Here is a 20512-nt window from a genome sequence, read left to right on the forward strand (position 1 = left end):
TCTTCCTTCATTCTGAAAAAATAAACAGATAAAAAAAGACATGGAAATATAGGCATTTTCAGAGAGAAAAACACACAGGTAAGGAGACCCCAAGTCTGGTCTGATAAGGAGGTCACCGCCCCCCACTCCAAATACACACACACAGACACACCTGCAAAAAATGTCTGAAAGTTTAAATAGAACAGAGTGGTTATGTATGCATAAATATCTTTGTGCACGAATAGATTTCTCGATAGATGTGTACAAAAATTCAAATGCCTAAACTTGGCTGAAGTTATAAATAGATGGAAAAATGGACAGTTCCAAGGAAATATAGAAGGAATAAAGGGGACGTGATTTTCCTAGAATGGAGAGATATCATGGAGTGAGTCTACAGTTCTAGCATAGGTACCAGGACATGGGTAGAACTATCCAACCACGGCATGATAGAGACCACAGGGTGGAAAACTGTCCACCCAGTTGATGAAAGAGTATTTCTCCATAAAAGACTTCCCTCAGATGCTGATGTGTGTGTGCATGAGTGTGCACATGTGCACACACATCCACACAGACACCTTTCAATCAGGCTCCACGAATTTTGTTGGAATTTGTAGTGGAAAGCCTATTCATTTGAAACTTAATCCTGCTTATCAATTTCTCTAAGCCCTCTTTCATGCCTTTGTTTCTTTAACTGTAGATAAATGGGTTCAACATTGGTGTCAGCACAATGTAGTTGACCGTTACTATTCAATCTTTGACAGTGTAGCTGGACAATGGCTGGAAATAGACACAGCAAATACTCCCATAAAAGAGAGTCACCACAGTGACATGGGAGCTGCAGGTGGAGAAGGCTTTGCATTTTCCAGCAGCTGAGGGAATTTTGAGGACCACAATGAGGATTCTCAGGTAAGAGATGACGATGCAGACAAATGGGGCCATCACAGAAACCAGCCCTTCTGTCATGGCGACAACTTCATTGACAGAGGTAGAAGAGCAGGCCAGCTTCAGAACAGGGTTGACATCACAGAAAAAGTGATGGATAACATTTGATGCACAAAAAGTGAGCCGATTCACCAGGAGGACATGCAGGAGGGAGTGAAGGCAGGAGAAAGCTGTGGAGAAGGCCAGTAGCAACATGCAGTGTCCATGGTTCATAACAGGGACATAGTGCAAGGGGTTGCAGATAGCTACATAGCGGTCAATGGCCATGGCTGCCAGGAGGTAACTGTCCATGTTTCCAAAGACTAGGAAGAAATACATCTGCACCAGACATTCAGCATAGGAAATGGTCTTTTTCTCTGATAAAAAGTTCACTAACATCTTGGGGACTATAACTGTTGTGTAGCAAATACCAGCAAAGGACAAGATGCTCAGGAAGAAATACATTGGGTTTTGGAGCTGAGGATCAGAGCGGATAGCCAAGATGATGAGCAGATTTCCCATCAAAGTGACCAGGTACATGATGAGAAAGAGGGCAAAGAGTGGTTTCTGGTCCTCAGGGCGAGAAGAGAGTCCCAAGAGGATGAATTCAGGGAGTCTTGTTAGGTTGGACATCCCCATGGACTTGAATGCACCTGCAGATAAACAATAAAGTCAATGGATGGTTCTTGTCATCTGGGACATGCATCTTTCCATCTTGTTCTTACACTGAGTGGTTATTAATAAATAGAGTTTTTAATGTAATGTTTTTTCCCCTGAATATGGAGAAATCAAGGTCAAAGTATGTTTTCACTTGTTTTTTAAAAAATCTTTGCGATGGAGAGCTATAGAAAACAGATGCGGGGTGGCATTGGTGAGAGAGAGACAGAGAGAGAGAGAGAGAGAGAAAGGGCTTTGAGAGCTTGGTTTCCTTTCCCTCTTCCCTACTCTGTGGCTCATAATCACAGGAACCACAGATGCAGTTTGTGAATCAGGTTCAGGTCAGCTTCTGATTAAGGATTATCAGTGACTAACCCACATCTTGATAATCATGAGATAGTCATCTCATCTAGTTTGCAGTTGGTGAATCTTTTTGAATCAAGATGCTTCTTTCCACATCATATATAATGGAGCAAGGAAGTCATCTAAAGCACACTGAGTTGAATGTAAACAGTTTTAGTGAAAAGAGAGATGGGGAAGGGGAAGTGAGAAAGAGGGAGTGAACTAGCATGAGAAAATGAACTCCCCAATCTCCCTGTTCATCGACTGATAATTCATGTCCTGAGGCCAGAGGAATGTGACTCACAGACAGATGGGTAAAGGAAGATTCAACTTTGGAGTATAGACATAAAAACTGAACATTTGCATGAACATATTTAGTCTCTAGTGATGACTAATTACTTATTTAGTACCCAGTGATGACTAATTATCTCTCTGAGATCAGAGATTCACACCTTCTTGCCAGGCATTCTCAAAGTTGATTTCTTACCTGGGTAGAACTTTGAAGTCTTGCCTCATCTATTTATTCCACTCTTCCCTTACTTATGCTCCATGGAATGACTTGTCAAAAAGAAGACAAAACTGTGCCAAGAGATAGCATACAGAAAAGGTACCTAATTGACTGCAGACCATTTCCTAATGTTTCTTCAATCTGATGCTCCCTTCCCTGGATTCTTATCATCCTTCACAACCTGCAGATACTTACAGCTCCTGCTTCCCTCCTGGGAGCATCCTCTAATACTGTGTCACTAAGTCCCTGGTGTTCGGTGGAGGAGAGAGTAAGGAAACAAACATCCATTAATTTTGTGCAGGATCATCTCCATGGATCCAGGAGAATTACATGTTCTGCCTCCCAGTATGGCCCCAAGTCCCTTTCTTCAAATCTGTGGGTCTAGTGTAACCTCTGTTTAGCTTGACATAGGTATCCAAGAGGGACAATAATTTTCCATCCCTGGCTCTTCAACCCCTCTGAGGGCTTACCTGGGCGGTGTCCCATGTAGCACCAAGGATGGAGTACCAGGCAGGGATATCTGGGCTCAGGATCCCACTTGAGCCTATAAAGTGTCCATTTGGCCTCTCTGAATGCTTCCATTTTAACAAAGGACAACTACTGTCTCTCCATCTCTCCCAAATTTAGATACAGCTGTTAGTTCTGTTAGGTAGAATGGGGAAAACATATAAAAGGAGGAGCCAAAGCACTTTCCCACGGACTCTCTCTCTCCTGTGTGCGTGCGCGCCTGCTCTCTCTCTCTCTCTCTCTCTCTCTCTCCCCCTCCCCACGCACTCCTCCACTCTCTTCTCTTTGAGTCTTTGGCTTGGCATGCCCTCACACTTCGAGGATGGATTCTCCTGCTATCTTCTAAATAAAATAGAGCTGTAACACTGATTTGCTTAAGAGCTATAACATGGTTTGTCCAAGACCCAAGAGCTGTGACGCGCTGAGGGCTTTAACGTCCGTCACTCCAAATCTTTGTTGTGATGAGACAAAGAACCGAGGAACATACACTCGCGTGACAGTTCAGTAGCTGTGGCTTTATGTCACTATCCTCCAACAAAAGGGAGGATCATAGCCTTTGAACCTAACCTTAGATCACCCTTCCCTGGTGACCCCAAGTCTGCTCAGATATTTGATTACCATTCCTTGCTGCCACCACTATGGAAAACCACCAGCTTCAGATTGTCGACTCTTCTCAACTCATGAAAGCACACAGAATCCCTACATCAGGGTCTCGACATGCCCCACCAAATACATGTTGCTCATTTCCTGTCACTTAGTGATTCCGGATCACATCTTACAATTCAACCACCTCACTGTCTTGCATTTCTCCCTTCACCTGCATCTCCAGGCTCAAATGCAGCCTCCTATAGGGAGCATTCCTTGGTGACCTGATTAGAATGATATATCTGTCTTCTCTGCTCCCTCAGTACATGAATTTCCATTAAACACAAATCATGTTTATTGTTACATAATCTTTCACTTAAAGTAAGGCAACTAACATTTATTTACTCAGGAATTTATAAGTCTCTCTGACACAAACCACACAACAGCCTCATAACATATACATTTATTTTCTTCATTGTACAGTGACTGAAAAAAATAAGGTATCTGACAAAATATAACTCGAATCAGGGACTCTTTGAAGCCAAACTGTATAGTTGAACTACTCCCCTGAAAGGCCTCTCTCTTTTCTTTGACAAAATTAAAACTTTTATGTTAAGAAACAGCCTTCTATTTACTAAGGGACCTAAAATATTGCCTTATTTTTTTTCTTTGTCAGATTAAACATGAAAGCTTTTGGAGCCCTGAATCAAACGCAGGCCTTGTTCCAGATGAGCATGTGTGTTCAGTCGCTCAGTCATGTCTGACTCTTTGCAACCCCAACTGTAGCCTGCCAGGTTCCTCTGTCCATAGGATTTGCCAGCAGAAATACTGAAGTGGGTTGCCACTCCTAGGGATCTTCCCAAATCAGGGATCGAACCTATGTCTCCTACATTGCAGGAGGATTCTTTTACTACTACTAAGAGACACCTGGGAAGTCTCTTATTCCAGACACTATGTGCTATATATTGTTCAGGATCCAGATATCTTATCAGTAAAGCCATATTTTATTAATTTTAACACACTTTTTTATTCTTTAATATCTCATATTGAGGTTCATTTAAGTTTATGGCATGTCACAAATAATTGGGAGCATTTTTGTCAATGGTATATTAAAATAATGTATTTTATAATAGATGGTATTTTAGGTTTAATTAAATACAATAATCTGGAGTTAAGGAGGTAAAAATGATGTTCAGTTCACCTATGAGTGCATCAGTCCATAAGTATTTGTTTTATTTTTACCATGAGCTATACACTCTGTTATCCACTGAGGATATACAGCTCCAAGTAAAAGAGACATAATTTTCCCTTGGCTCTAACACATTAGAATCCCATAGCACCTAGCACCCATCCTTTACTGCAGAGGTTCAAGTTCAAGTGAAAGTTACTCAGTCATGTCCAACTCTTTGCGACCCCATGGACTATACAGTCCATGGAATTCTCCAGGCCAGAATTCTGGAGTGGGTAGCCATTCCCTTCTCCAGGGAATCTTCCCAACCCAAGGACTGATCCCAGCTCTCCCGCATTGCAGGCAGATTCTTTACCAGCTGAACCATAAGGGAAGCCCTTACTGCAGGGAGTGCTCAGTAAATATTTATGATATTGACCTAAGCATGGACTAAGCTAACTGCTTAAGCAATATTTTCCAATGTTAGAAGATGGTAACAAAAATTCCCTTAGTTCTTTGGTTCTACAGTTATTTAACATTTTTCTTATTCATTTCATTCCAATTCTAAAATGTCAATATTTATTTCTGTAAAACAGGACTATATTTTTTAAAGTAAAATTTTCATTTTTCTTATCCTATTTGTGTCAAAATAGAGACCTAAATAAATAAAAACCACTAGGTCATTGTAATTAGCACTCATTCTGCTAGTCACTGCTTCTCCTGAGAACTCTACTGTAATTAGATGGTATAATTAGTAGGTTTCATTTTTAAAGAAAATATTTTACTGTTCTAGAGAAGAAGAAACAGACTGCTATGGAGTCTGTTAAACCTATGAATTAGGTTTAGCTATCAAAATGATATGTCTTTATCTAATTACTACTGTTATTGAGTAGTTTTAAATACCAGAACATTGATATTAATTCAAACTAGGGTGTAATAAATATAAGATGCAATATCCAGGGTAGCATGAAGAAAATAGTTAAATATATATACATATATATATGTATATATATGGAAATAAGAGTAAACTAAAAGAATAAATTAGATACAAAAGAAGAAAGTAATGGGGAACTGGAGAACAAAAAAGACATAAGACATGTAGAAAACAATAAATTGGCAGAAGTTAAGTCCTTCTTTAGCTACAATTACTTTAAATGTAAATGAATTAAATTATTTAGTTAAAAAGACAGTGATTGGCTGACTGGATTAAATCAAACAAATGTGATCTAAACATTGACTGTCTACAAGAGATTCACTTTAGATCCAGGGACACAAATAAAAGTGAAAGGGTAGAAAAAGATAGTGAAAATATTAACCAAAATAGAGCTGAGATGGCTTTGATAATTATCAGACAAAATAGACTTTAAATCAAAAAAGTGTTACAAGGGGTAAAGAAGGACATTATTTATTGGTAAAAAAAGTCAATACCTCAAGAAGATATAAATACTGGGACAATATTCATATATCAGAGTTCTAAAGGAAGAGTGGAAAAAAGCTGCACAAAAATTCTTAATAATTGCAATTTGACAAGTCATAATAAGACAGAGTAAATTATCAAAGGGAAAATGTGGAAACACGCTAATCTAAGGCTCCTCTTTGAGAAAAATAATATCAGAAAAATTTTTCTGTAAGGAGATAATTAGCTCTAATCAGAAGGAGATTATGAAATTTATCCTTTGAACTTAAAAGAGCATTTTTCAGATGTTGGTCTATAAAATGATAAAAAATAGAAAGAACTAAAGGAAGGTCTTTTGCTAACCAATTAATCATATTGAAATGAAGGTCTCAATGTCAGTTAGACTTAACTATGCTTATCATAAATGCAGGTTTACTCTGTTGCCTTTTCTTTCCAGTTAATATTAGAGGTAAGACTTTTCTGCTCTTAAATTGCTTTTTATTCAGTCATCAAAAGTGAAAATTTGTTTGAGGTAACTGTAAAAAGTCATCAAACACGTCTAGGAGAAGAGATAATGACTGTTTATAAAGTACATTTTTGAAATTGAAGTGTAGTTGATTTACAATGCTGTGTGAGTTTCAGGAGTACATCAAAGTGATATATATATATGTATCTGAATATATGCTTAATTATATATTCCTTTTCAGAATCTTTTCCATTATAGGCTATTGCAAAATATTGAGTACAATTCCCTGTCCTATACAGTAGGTCCTTGTTGGTTATCTATTTTATACATAGTAGTGTGTATATGTTAATCTCAAATTCCTAACTTATTCCTCCCACACTTACCCTTTGGAACCACATTTATTTTCTATGTATGTGAGTCTATTTCTGTTTTGCTTATAAGTTCATTTGTATTTTTTTTAAGATTCTGCATTTAAGCAATAGCATATGATATTTGTTTTTGTCTGGCTTACTTCACCTGGTATGATAATCTCTAGGTCTGTCCATGTTGCTGCAAATAGCATTATTTTTTATGGCTGAGTAGTGTTCCACTGAATATACATGTGTATACCCCACATCTTCTTTATCCATTCATCTGTTGGTGGACATTTAGGTTGCTTCCATATCTTGGCTACTGTAAATAGTGCTTCAGTGAACACTGGGGTGCATGTATCTTTTTGAATTATGATTTTCTCCAGATATACGCCCAGGAGTAGGATTGCTAGATCATATGGTAGCTCTATTTTTAGTTTCTTAAGGAACCTCCATATTGCTCTCCTTAGTGGCTGTGCCAAATTACATTCTCTTAACAGTGTAGGCGGGTTTGTTATACAGTGCATTTTCATTCATTGTTGCCAGTATAACTAAACTGTAGATGAAGTCTCTGGTTTAAAAAATATTTTTCTACTCTCCTGGGTCATCCTTTCTCCCCAAATTATAAATGAGTGGAGCAACTTTTAGTTTAGAGATAGAATCACAAGTCAGTTGTACCCCTTCTGATGAAGTTAAGAAAGACATTTTGAATTAAATGACTCTGTTTCTAAACCTAAATATACCTTGGTGCTTCAATTAGGGTCCAGCGACTTGCATTTCCCCTCCTGTCATGGGAACAAACCCAGGCACCTGAAAGAGCATGATCTTATTGGCAGCGTATCTGTCTTTGAATTCCTGCTCCCTGTCCTACGAGCTAAGTGATTTGAGGCAAGGCACTTCTCTTCGAGCCCCAATATATTTAATCCATAGAACAGAATTAATAAGGTTGACCTCACTGGATTGTGAATATTAAATGAGATCACATGGTAAAAGTAAAGACTTGCTTATATAGATCCCCTTAATTTCTTCCTACAGTGTTCATCCTACTTGTAATGACTTCTTCCATATCAGCTGGTCTGAAAGACCCATGAGGGAGGGGACATATTTCATTTCATTTATTACTGGATCACCAGCATCTAAGACAGAGACTGGTGAATAGTAGATGCCCAGTGGTTTTTCTCAATGTGTACCTATTATGGCCTAACAATGATTGACATACATGTAGCACCAGTGGGATAGGGCTAAGATTGAAGAGAGAGATCACAGTATATATGATTTTTTCAACTAAGCAGAGGGAAGTGATCCTCAGTGTCTGGAGGAAAAACAAGAACCTATGGATGATATTGATGTTGCTGCTGCTGCTAATAAAAATGACAGTAAACAACGCTGCTGTGTTAAGTACCTGTGATGGATATTGTCATTCCCAGATCCTCCCTTAGGAATGAAGGACTTATTTGCCCCAGTAATTGCAGGGCGGGGAGCTGCTGACAGACAGCCCTCTGCTATCAGCTCCCTTTGGAGTACTGACAAATACTCGTGCTCATGCTCAGTCACTCAGTCATATCTGACTCTTTGTGACCCCATGGACTGTAGCCCACCAGGCCCCTCTGTTCATGGGATTCAGGCAAGAATACTGGAGTGGGTTGCTATTTCCTCCTCCAGGAGATCTTCCAGACTCAGAGACTGAATCCAAGTCTCCTGTGGCTCCTGCATTGGCACGCAGATTCTTTACCAAGGAGCCATCTGGGAAGCCCATAATTGACAACATTGTGTAAATTTAAGACATATAGTGTGATGATTTGAGATATTTAGATATTGTGAAATGATTATCACAATAAGGTTAGTCAACACATCTGTCGCCTCACCTAATTATTGTGTGTGTATGATGAAAACACTTAAGATTTATTGTCTTAGATCTGTGTTTGTGCACCTGAGACTTATATCTCACTTTTTTGCCTTGTGAATCCTTACAATAACCCTTTACAAAAATCCCCTTGGCAATGTTGAATTTTACTCAAGTCCTGTGCTCCTGGAAGACAAAGTTAGAAGAACCCATCCATCCTTTTGTGTCATGGAAAATGGCTGAACTTTGACCCACCCTCAGCCAGAGTCAGAATACAACCCCTCCTTAGTGACTCCTCTGTAGCATCCATTGACCTCAGGGAAAAACTTACCCTGATCAACTATCCAATCTCACCAGTTCATCACACTTTTTTATTGCCCTAGGTCTTTCCTCCCTCTTGCAATAATCCTTTCAAATAAAGTCTCTTCTTCCTTAAGTCTGAAGATATTAGTTAATTTGACTCCTGTTCCTTAAAAGTATTTGTGGTCCACAAAAAACAAAGATTTACTGTGTAACACAGGGAACTATATTCAATATCTTATAATAACCTATAATGGAAAAGAATCTGATATATATATATATATATATATATATATGAACTGAATCACTTTGCTGTATACTTGAAACTAATACACTATAATAAAACTTCAATTAAAATTATACTTCAATTAAAAAAAGTGTGTGTTCTTCTATACCTTGTAAACTCAAACAACCCAAATAGTACAACATTTTGCTCCAAATGCTTGCATTGTCTGTTATTTTGTTTCCTCGGGATCCCACAGATTTTTGGCCATCAGATTGTTGACTTATGAACTAGCACATAATCTTTGTTTCCAAGTCTGGTAGACTGGCATATGGTGGACAAGAAACAGAAATTAGTTGAACAGACAAGTGAATTCACAAACCTCTAAATTTCCAAATTCAAAAATGTATGGACTAGCAGTGACTTTAATATTTTTCAGAACTTACAAATGAACAAGAGCATTTTCTCCTACCCAATTTGATAATTTCTGTAGCTTGGCTTAAATTTGTTGAGAAAGAAGAATCCCCAGGAGTTGAAAACACCTACTACTATAGTAACTGGTACCTGATATTTACTGTCTGGGAAAGTGGTGCAGTTGAATTCAGGTCAAATGAAATGAATAAGGAAGGGCATAATGTTTCTTTAGTTGTGCCTGGTGGAAAGCAGGAAGAAGAATACTGAAATGATGGGTACTTGAGGATGTGGCCTGGAACTGGATCATCAAGAGTCATCTGGTAGGCTGTTTTTTTTTGTTTTTTTTTTTTTTAATATGATAATTTTAGAAATCAGGTCCTGAGTCTTTGAGGTGGTGCAGAAGAAGGAGTCATTCTGATCTTTATAATCAGAGACTGAGATCTTGTTATTGAGGAGCCTTTGGACTAATGTGGTGAAGTCTCTCTCATGCACACACAAACACACTCAGATTTAAAGGACTACATAAGAAAACTCAGCCTTATGAATAAGGATGTGTGTGTGTGCTAAGTTGCTTCAGTCATGTCTGATTCTGTGACCCTATGGATTTCAGCCTGCCAGGCTCCTCTGTCCATGGGATTCTCTTGGCAAGAATACTGGAATGGGTTGCTGTACCTTCCTCCAGGGGATCTTCCTGACCCAGGGATCAAACATACGTCTCTTATGTCTCCTGAATTGGCAGGCGGTTTCTTACCACTAACATGACCTGGGAAGCCCCATGAATAACAATACTCAGGAGTTTGAAGTGATGAAACTCAAGTCCAGGAGGGATTTTGGCAGGGTTAGAGAGGGGCTTCCCAGGTGGTGGTGCAGTGGTAAAGAATCTGCCAGTCAGTGCAGGAGATAGGGGTTCAACTTCTGGGTTTAGAAGATCCCCTGGAGCAGGAAATGACAATCTGCTCCAGTATTCTTGGCTGGAAAATTCTATGGACAGAGGAGCATGGCAGGCTACAGTCCATGGAATCTCAAAGAGTTGGACATGACAGAGTGACTGAGCACAGGGTTAAGTGAAAGAGATTCTCCTTCTGAAAGGAGAATCAAAGTTTGAGATTTAGATCCAGGCACAGAGAACAAGATTCAGGTAGTCTTTGTCCCAGCCAGATAATATTAGAGACCACTGGGAAGGAGGCATCATATTCAGGAGTAGCTTCAACATACTAGCTTCAACACATGCAATAAGCATTCTTTTTATCAGGAATGAACCGCCATTGAAAATACCATCCTTCAGAATCTCATCACAGACATTAAAAACCTGCAGTCAGGAGCAAGAGATTTGTAGGATTCTACTAAGACCTCAGCTCCTCTTATTGACCTTTCACTCTGTGCATGAGTTTCATCAAGCCCTGCTTCATGTCTTTGTTTCTTAGGCTATAGATAAATGGGTTTAGCATTGGGGTCAATATGGTGTAGACAACTGTTGCTATTCTATCTTTGACTGTATAGTTGGACTGGGGCTTGAAATAGACATAGCTGATGCTTCCATAAAACAGGGTCACCACTGTGAGATGAGAGCTACAGGTGGAAAATGCTTTGTACTTCCCAGCAGCTGACGGGATCTTCAGAACAGTAATGAAAATTCTCAAATAAGAGATGATGATGCATGAAAAGGGGGTCATTATGATGGCTAATCCTTCTGTCATGACTGTGATTTCCTTGACAAAATGGGAGGAACAGGACAATTTTAGCACTGGCTGGTCATCACAGAAAAAGTGATGAATGGCATTGGAAGCACAGAAGACGAGTTGGTTGGTCAAGAGAATATGCAAGAGAGAGTGGAGGTGTGCAATGCAGAAGGAGAGGACCAGGAGCAAGACACAGCGTCTGTGGTTCATGATGGTGATGTAGTGGAGGGGGTTGCAGATGGCCACATAGCGGTCAATGGCCATGGCTGCCAGGAGGTAACTGTCTGTATTTCCAAAAGCAATAAAGAAGTACATCTGAGTCAAACACTCACCATAAGAGATTGTCTTTGTCTTTGATAAGAAGTTTGCTAGCATCTTGGGGATGATGACAGTCACGTAGCAGATGTCAACAAAGGAGAGGACACTCAGGAAAAAGTACATGGGTGTCTGGAGGCGAGTGTCTGAGCGGATGGTCAGGATGATGAGCAGGTTTCCTATCATTGTGATGAGGTAGATGGGGAGAAACATTACAAAGAGTGGCTTCTGATCTTCAGGTCGAGAGGAGAGTCCCAGGAGGATGAATTCGGTGGGCCGTGTTATGTTAGTTCTTCCCATAGTCTTGGGTTCACCTAAAGACAAGTCATCATTATGAAAGATTCTTCCAACATATGATAAATTCTAAGAATTTTTCTATTTGTTCTTCTTATCAGCAATTAGAACAACTAAGAATATTACTATTACCTGGACTGTAGCTTCTTTCTATTAATGTTGAAAATTCAGAAATCAGTACATACTTTAACCTCCTTTCAGTTTTCTACTGTAAAGCAAAAGTATTACAGAAAAGGGAAAGAGAAGAGAGACAGGGAGAGGGAATGAGAGTGGAAAAATTGTTTTCCGTTTGAGGATTTTCAGGAGCTAATTCATGGAAGTGTGGTCAGTAGTTTGCTCTCCTGTTTAATTGCCAGCCGACAGAATGATGATTTTCTTTAATTCAGATGTTTCTCTCTGTGTCAATGATTCTGGATGTTGAAAATCATCTGAAAAGGACGTCAGAATAGGAGATCACCCAATAATTATTCCACGCTCTTCACTCTTTGGTGAAACCTTATTGGAGTGAAACAATAAGCAGGAAGACATAAAAGATAGGCAGACAGAGATCATAGGATAATAAAAAACATTTCTTTTTAAAGATAAAATCAATTCCATTCTTGGTGCCCAACCCCTGATCTAAAATGGCATGTGCTTGTTTGTGTTGGTGCAATTCTTTTCCAGTTTCCTGTCTTAGTTACAGGCCTCCCAGAAAAACTACAGGAAAGGCACCTGATCTTAGACAGGATTTCAACCCTCATGAATCTGAAAGGTGTCTTTCTTGCCTCCTCTGGGCCCTCCACATGCTAAGGGCACTGTAGACACTCATAGACTTCACCCTCTCTCAAGGGAGCATCCTTTGAGACTTTTAGGAAGTCCCTGAAGTTCAGATGGAGGAGACACTAGAAAACAAGGCAACAGCTACTGAAGTTTTGGAGTTTCTTCCCCAAGGAGGCTGGGGAGTGTCAGTACTTTCATTCTCTCCTGGAAATCATCCTCTTGACTCAGCTTCTTCAGGCCAAAAACAGACCACAGTGACTGGCTCTCCCAAACTTCCTGAGAATCATCCTTAGTATCATTCTGTACTGTTCACACCAAAAGACAATATATAAGGTGGGAGGGCATTTTTTCAGGGTCCACATGGCTTTAGATTATAAAGACTTGAACGTCTGATGCCATCAGTAATTTTCCCGTCTCTCAGGCTTAGAAGAAGCCCCTGGTTGGGTAATGTTCTCAGAACTTCAGAACATAAAAATTCATAAGGTGAAGACTTTAGATGCCAGAATTTACTCTTTACTCTTCTGTTCCCAGGTCTACTTGTAAAATACTGATGTATGACCCTTGGTTTTCCAGTCAGGAAAACCACCGGGTGAATATATTTTACGCTTTACGGAACCTTGAGTTCCATGTTCCATTTGGGCCATCTCACTTTGTGTGCACTGCAGAATTCCCAAGGTAGGACCCAAATTATACCTTCTCCCAGTACAACCATCACCCAAGAATATCCTGTTCTTCATGACTCATCGCCCCCTTACCCATTTAGACTATCATGCCTTTGTTTATTGACTTTCATCTACTATGCCTAACCTGGGAGGCTTAAAATTGGCCTCTTTCAGGACACTTTGCTTGGTGGTCTACCGTTGGACTGGGCTTGTCTTCTGTCCTCTTTTAACACTTGGGCCCTCCATTCTAAGTAAGAACTCAGTCTCTTTGTCTGACAGCTTATTGTTTAGTTGATAAGTTGTATCCAACTCTTTTCCAACCCCATGGCCTGTAGCCTGCCAGACTCCTCTGCTCATGGGATTTCCCAGGCAGGGATACTGGTATGAGTTGCCATTTCCTTTTCCAGGGGATCTTCCTGACCCAGGGATCAAACCTGTGTCTCCTGCATTGACAGGAGGATTCTTTACCAGTGAGCCACCTGGAAAGTCCCTGACTGCTTATACATTAATTTAAAAAGTCACAAATTAGGGAATCCCCTGGTGGCCCGGTGGATATGACTTGGTGCTTTCAATGCTGTGGCTCAGGTTCAATCACTGGTCAGGGCAACTAAGATCCCACAAGTCTCATGGCACAGCCAAAAAAGAGAGAAATGTCACAAATTAATCACTTAGTGAGTACTTTCTCTGTGCTATCCACTCCCCTAACTGAAGCAAATGTAGTATCTCATTTAATTATTACATCATTTTTATAAGGTAGGTGGCCTTATTTTCTTTACTTTGAAGATGAGGAGTCTGAACTCAGAGAGGTGAAATATATTGCCCAATGTAACACAACTAGGAAGTGACTGAATCAATTTTTAAAATTTCTCATGAAGTTATTTGACTCATACTTGACACTGTGCTCTTAACCAGCCACTCTACTGCTTATTCATGATGCTAGCAAAAATGGTTTGCTGAATAACAATTCTCAAATAAATCATATTGCAAAAAATATGAACTATTTCTTATTAAGGTTTAAAAAGCACATTATAAATTTAAGCTATATCCCACTAGACTGAATATTCCTTGAGATCAGTAATTATGCCTGTTAACATCTGATTGCTCCAATCAATTAATTCTTAAATATTTCTTGAAGGTTTACCATATGTCAGGAATTGTACTAGGTGCTAGAGATACAGTGGAATATAAAACAGAGGCAGTTTCTACCAACTTTTGTGTCACCCAATACCTTTCTTTGTCCAAGATAGCAGTTCCTCAATAAACAACCACGGTATTTCCTCATTATTTTGTTTGTGGTAATTTGAAATAAAATATATAAAAGTACAAATGGGAAAATAATCTATGTTCCCATCACCCAAAAGGATTGACTACAGTAACATTTTGTCCTATTTTCTTTCAGTCTTTCAAAAAATTCATTTATTCACAAATTTTTATAGATATTTATAAAGTGCTTATTATGGGAGCTGTTTCATTTGCTTTCTAAGAACTGACTCATTTTTATCCTACTAATAAGGTAGGTATTATCTTTCAATTAAAAAATTAAAGCAATTTATTGAGGTATGAATATTTATTTATTTATTGGCTGCAATGAGTCTTCACTGCTGCATACGGGCTTTCTGTAGTTGAGGTGAATGGCGGCTTCTCTTTGCTAGGACCAGCCCAACAACGAACTGACCTGAGGGAGCGGCGCTGCCGAAGAGAAAAGAAAAAGAAGACTCAGAAATAAAGTTGCCATTCGCAGGCAAAAGCCCAGATCCTAATCCTTGCATGCCTTTTATTGTTAACATCTACTTCCTTATCAGTGCTCTAGAGATATCTGTTCTTTACACTCTCAGATCAGGATTAAATATATACAATGCACAGTCCTCAATGTCAAACCTTCAAGCCTGTCATGACTCTTCGGCTAGTGATGCCCTTTCTCAGCACCTCCCTCGAGTCTCTGGTTATGGGAAGAGTCACTAATGGTTTTCCATTGGTCACATCAATACTTCAACATCTTGTTTTCAAGATGTCTTTCCATGATGTACTTTTTACTGCTCCCAGCCCTTCGCCTGGGGGTGATGAGAAAGTCATTCTTATTTTTCAAAGAAGCCCTGTTATTGTAGTACAGGCTTGTGCATAGCATATTCCCTACACTCTTCCTTGCAGTGCACGGGCTTCTCATTGTGGTGGCTTCCCTTCTTGACAGAGCACAAGCTCTAGGTGTGTGGGCTTCAGAAGTTGCAGCACATGGACTTAGCTCCTCAGCGTGTAGAATCTTTCTGGATCAAGGAACAAACCTGTTTCCCCTGCATTGTTAGGCAGATTCTTATCACAGTACTGCCAGGGACGAGGTGTGATTAACACGTACAAGCTTCAGACATTTAGTGTATGCAGTTCGATTACGTTGGGGTTAAGGGGTTTCCCCGGTGGCTAAGTGGTTAAAGCGTCTGCCTGGAATGTGGGAGACCCGGGTTCGATCCCTGGGTCGGGAAGATCCCCTGGAGAAGGAAATGGCACCCCATTCCAGTACTCTTGCCTGGAGAATCCCATGGAGAAAGGAGCCTGGTGGGCTACAGTCCATGGGGTCACTAGGAGTCGGACACGACTGAGCGACTTCACTTTCACTTTCACACACTTGTGAAACCGTCAACACCAAGGCCATAAACATGTTCTATACTTCCCGAAGTTCCCTCCCACACCATCTACGATGATGGTGGTGATGAACACTTAACATAAGATCCACCTACCCCCTTAGAAAATTTTAAGCATACAATAGAGTACTGTTAGCTATAGGTACTATGCTCTACAGTGGATATCCAAAACATTTATCCCTTGACCTTTACCTATCAGCATCTCCTGTTTATTAATCCCTGAAACCACCATTCTACTCTCTGCTTCTCTGAGTTTGGCTGTTTTAGAGTCTACCTACATTAAGTGAGATCATGCAAATGTTTTTGTTTCTGTGTCTGGATAGTTTCGCTTAACATAATGTCCTCTTGCATTCACACGGTCACAAATGACAAAATGTTTTGGCTGAATAATATCCCACTGTATGTATATACTGCATTTTATTTATCCATTCATCTGTCAATGGACATTTCGGTTGTTTCCATATCTTGGCTATTATAAATAATGCTGCATGGAACATGGGAGTGCAGCAGGTATCTTTTTGAGATCTTGATTTCAATTCCTTTAGATAAACCAAGAATGGGATTGCTATATCACATGGTGGTTCTAATTTTTTGAGGAATTTCCATATAGGTTTTCATAGTAGTGCTTGTACCGAGTTGCTTAGCAATGTCCTACTCATTTTTATTTAACATTAAAATATTTTTCTTTGTTTATTTTTATTTTATTTTTTAACTTTACAATATTGTATTGGTTTTGCCATATATCAACATGAATCCGCCACAGGTATACATGTGTTCCCCATCCTGAGTCCTCCTCCCTCCTCCCTCCCCATACCATCCCTCTGGGGCGTCCCAGTGCACCAGCCCCAAGCATCCAGTATCGTGCATGGAACCTGGACTGGCGACTCGTTTCATATATGATATTATACATGTTTCAATGCCATTCTCCCAAATCATCCCACCCTCTCCCTCTCCCACAGAGTCCAAAGACTGTTCTATACATCAGTGTCTCTTTTTCTGTCTCGTATACAGGGTTATTGTTGCCATCATTCTAAATTCCATATATATGCGTTAGTATACTGTATTGGTGTTTTTCTTTCTGGCGTACTTCACTCTGTATAATAGGCTCCAGTTTCATTCACCTCATTAGAACTGATTCAAATGTATTTTTTTTAATGGCTGAGTAATACTCCATTGTTTATATGTACCACAGCTTTCTTATCCATTCATCTGCTGATGGACATCTAGGTTGCTTCCATGTCCTGACTATTATAAACAGTGCTGCGATGAACATTGTGGTACACATGTCTCTTTCAATTCTGGTTTCCTCAGTGTGTGTGCCCAGCAGTGGGATTGCTGGATCATAAGGCAGTTGTATTTCCAGTTTTTTAAGGAATCTCCACACTGTTCTCCATAGTGGCTGTACTAGTTTGCATTCCCACCAATGGTGTAAGAGGCTTCCCTTTTCTCCACACCCTCTCCAGCATTTATTGCTTGTAGACTTTTGGATCGCAGCCATTCTGACTGGTGTGAAATGGTACCTCATTGTGGTTTTGATTTATATTTCTCTGATACTGAGTGACGTTGAGCATCTTTTCATGTGTTTGTTAGCCATCTGTATGTCTTCTTTGGAGAAATGACTGTTTAGTTCTTTGGCCCATTTTTTGATTGGGTTGTTTATTTTTCTGATATTGAGCTGCAGGAGTTGCTTGTATACTTTTGAGATTAATTCTTTGTCAGTTGCTTCATTTGCTATTATTTTCTCCTATTCTGAAGGCTGTCTTTTACCTTGCTTATAGTTTATTATTTATTTTTTAATTTAAGGATAATTGCTTTGCAGAATTCTATTGTTTTCTGTCAAACATTATGACCCTTTGGACTGTAATCTGCCAGGTTCCTCAATCCGTGGGATTCTTCAGATGAGACTATTAGAGTGGGTTGCCATGCCCACTCTTCCCAACCCAGGAGTTGAACCTGAGACTCCTATGTCTCTTGCATTTCAGGCAGATTCTTTACCCACTTACATTTCTTCCAACAGTGTAAAAGGGTTTCCTTTTTTTACATCTTAAAAAACGTTTTTCTTTTTTTTAAAGTAATAACCATTCTAACAGGCGTGTGATGATAACTTATCATGGTTTTGATTTTCACTTCCCTAATAGTGATGCTGGTCATCTTTTCATGTACCTCTTGGATATTTGTATGTCTTTTTTGGAAAAAAAGTCTATTCAGTTGTGCTTTGCCCAATTTTTAATTGAGTTACTTGTTTTTCCACAAAGTTGTATGAGCTCCTTATATATTTTGGATATTAACCCCTCATCAGATGTATGGTTTGCAAATATTTTTCACATTATGTAGCTTGCTTTTTCATTTTGTTGATGGTTTCCTTTGCTGTGTAGAAACCTTTTAGTTTAAACAGTCCTGCTTAATTATTTTTGCTTCTGTTGTCTACACATTTAATGTCACACTAAAAAAAATTATTGTTAAGACCAATGTCAGGGAATTTTCTCTGTGTTTTCTTCTAGAAGTTTTACAGTTCTAGGATTTACAGTTAAGTTTTTATGCCATTCTGAGTTGATTTTTGTATATGGTATAAGATTAGGGTACAAATTCATTCTTTTGCATGTGGCTATTCGTGAGGAGTCCAAAGTGAAGAATTCATTCAATTCCAGCTCCACCCAGAACTGTAAGGAACATTTCCATTCATTCATGCAGTAAATATTTCCTGAAGGTCTGCTGTGTACCAGGGACTTTATTAAGTTCTAGAAATACATCAGTAAATAAAATAAAGCACATGTACTCACAGAGTTTGAATTTTAGTGAGGAAAGACAGATATTAAACAAATAAAAATATAATACACCCCAAAGCCACATGGGGCATTGTAAAAAAATGTACAACAAGTGAACACAGTGTGACAGGGGAGGTGGTATTTCAGAAAGCACAGTCAGGGAAAAGCTCTCTGAAAGAGGAATATTTGAGCAGAGATCCGAACGAAGTGAAAGAACAGAGTCTCTCAAGCTCACACAATCAGAACGTCTGTTTTAAGGGAAGAACACAAATAACTACAACAAATATATGTACATTTTTATTGTTTTATGTAGGTATGTTTTTGTGATGTTACTTAATATGTATAAATTTAAAACAAGCTTTACTCTTAATTCTTATATTGCTTATAAACTCCAGCTCTCCAAACAACAAAAAATAGTTTTTTACAAATTAAATGTCATTTAAACTATACTAACAATTTAAACTGAAAATAAAGTAATTGATGAATTATATTACATTGATGAGATGAATTACCTTTATTGGTGTTTTACAATTCTAATCCAGTTCTTTATTTAATCTTTTTTCATATTGGAATTTCAACCATGCTAATGAAGATCATGTCCATTTACATAAGGAGATAGTAAAAATGCCATTAATAAAATGAAGAATTTAGTTTTTGGTGCAGAAAAATTAAAACATTATACTAAATCAAAACTCTACTAGCTAACAATTCATAAATGCCAATTTTAATGAATTGTTTCTAGACAGCTTCATATATCTGTTTTGTTTCTTCAAAGATTTTGTTAGCATGGGCTTCCCAGGTGGAAAGAATCTGCCTGCCCATGCAGGAGAGATGCAAGAGATGGGGGTTCAATCCCTGGGTTGGGAAGATCCTTTGGAGTAGGAAATGGCAACCCATTCCAGTGTTCTTGCCTGGAAGATTCCGTGAAAAGAGAAGCTTGGTGGTCTATAGTCTGTGGGGCCAAAAAGACTCAGACTGATCACACTTGGATTAGCACTGGGATCTGGAAAAGACCCTGATGCTGGGCAAGATTGTAGGCAGGAGGTGAAGGGGTAACAGAGGATGAGATGGTTGAATGGCATCATCAACTCAATGGGCATGAGTTTGAGCAAACTTGGGAAGATAGTGAAGGGAAGCCTGGTGTGCTGCAATTCCACAAAGAGTCAGACACAACTTCAGGACTGAACGACAGCATATTGAAATATGCAGAAGAGTGTACCCAGATAGGTAAAGAAATCTAGTCACTAATACAACAATAATAGCTATTAACATTTTTGAGTGCTCTATACCAAACAGAGTCTTGAGAATATGGCAAATATTTATTATTCATATCTCAATATCCTACAACTTCTGTATGACCTTTGCCAATGGTTATGATGATGTCTTGGAGGAAGATGTGATGTCATTTACAACATAAAAAAGCATGCAATGTGACCACCTGACCATCACCATGAACTTTTAGGAAGGAAGTCTGTGTCAGTCCAAATCTGCATGAAAGATATCTTCATGGAAGAGAAATCTGGGCATGATGATCTGGTCTGAAATCAGTCACACATAAAAAGCCTAGGTGGCTAAGTAGCTATTTAAAACTTTTTAAAATATATGTATTAAAAATATGTATGAATAAAAATTCAAATAGTGCTGAGGACTAAAGAGTGATAAACAAGTTTTTCTCTTGTCCTGGAACTATCCAGAGGCAGGTGACCAAATAGCAATTTTTAAGGTAAGCATCCAGAAAATAGACAG

General features: G+C 39.0%; 2 protein-coding genes across 2 annotated transcripts; both read right to left on the reverse strand.

Annotated features, from left to right (window-relative positions):
- Window positions 1-561: 561 nt before the first annotated feature.
- LOC147362591 (olfactory receptor 1L3-like) lies at window positions 562-1539 on the reverse strand. Its single transcript, XM_086328357.1, is given in 1 exon segment — window positions 562-1539. A coding segment is annotated over 1 exon segment (978 nt).
- A 9481-nt stretch (window positions 1540-11020) lies between these two features.
- Window positions 11021-12095, reverse strand: LOC147362592 (olfactory receptor 1L1). Its single transcript, XM_086325374.1, has one exon. The coding sequence runs from the start codon at window positions 11951-11953 to the stop codon at window positions 11021-11023; it is 933 nt and encodes a 310-aa protein (XP_086181500.1). The 5' UTR covers window positions 11954-12095.
- Between the last annotated feature and the right edge of the window lie 8417 nt (window positions 12096-20512).

The sequence above is a fragment of the Bos grunniens genome, chromosome 11 (assembly GCF_055505025.1).
Source record: "Bos grunniens cultivar Pamir isolate PY7600 chromosome 11, Bosgru_T2T1.0, whole genome shotgun sequence".
NCBI lineage: Eukaryota > Metazoa > Chordata > Mammalia > Artiodactyla > Bovidae > Bos > Bos grunniens.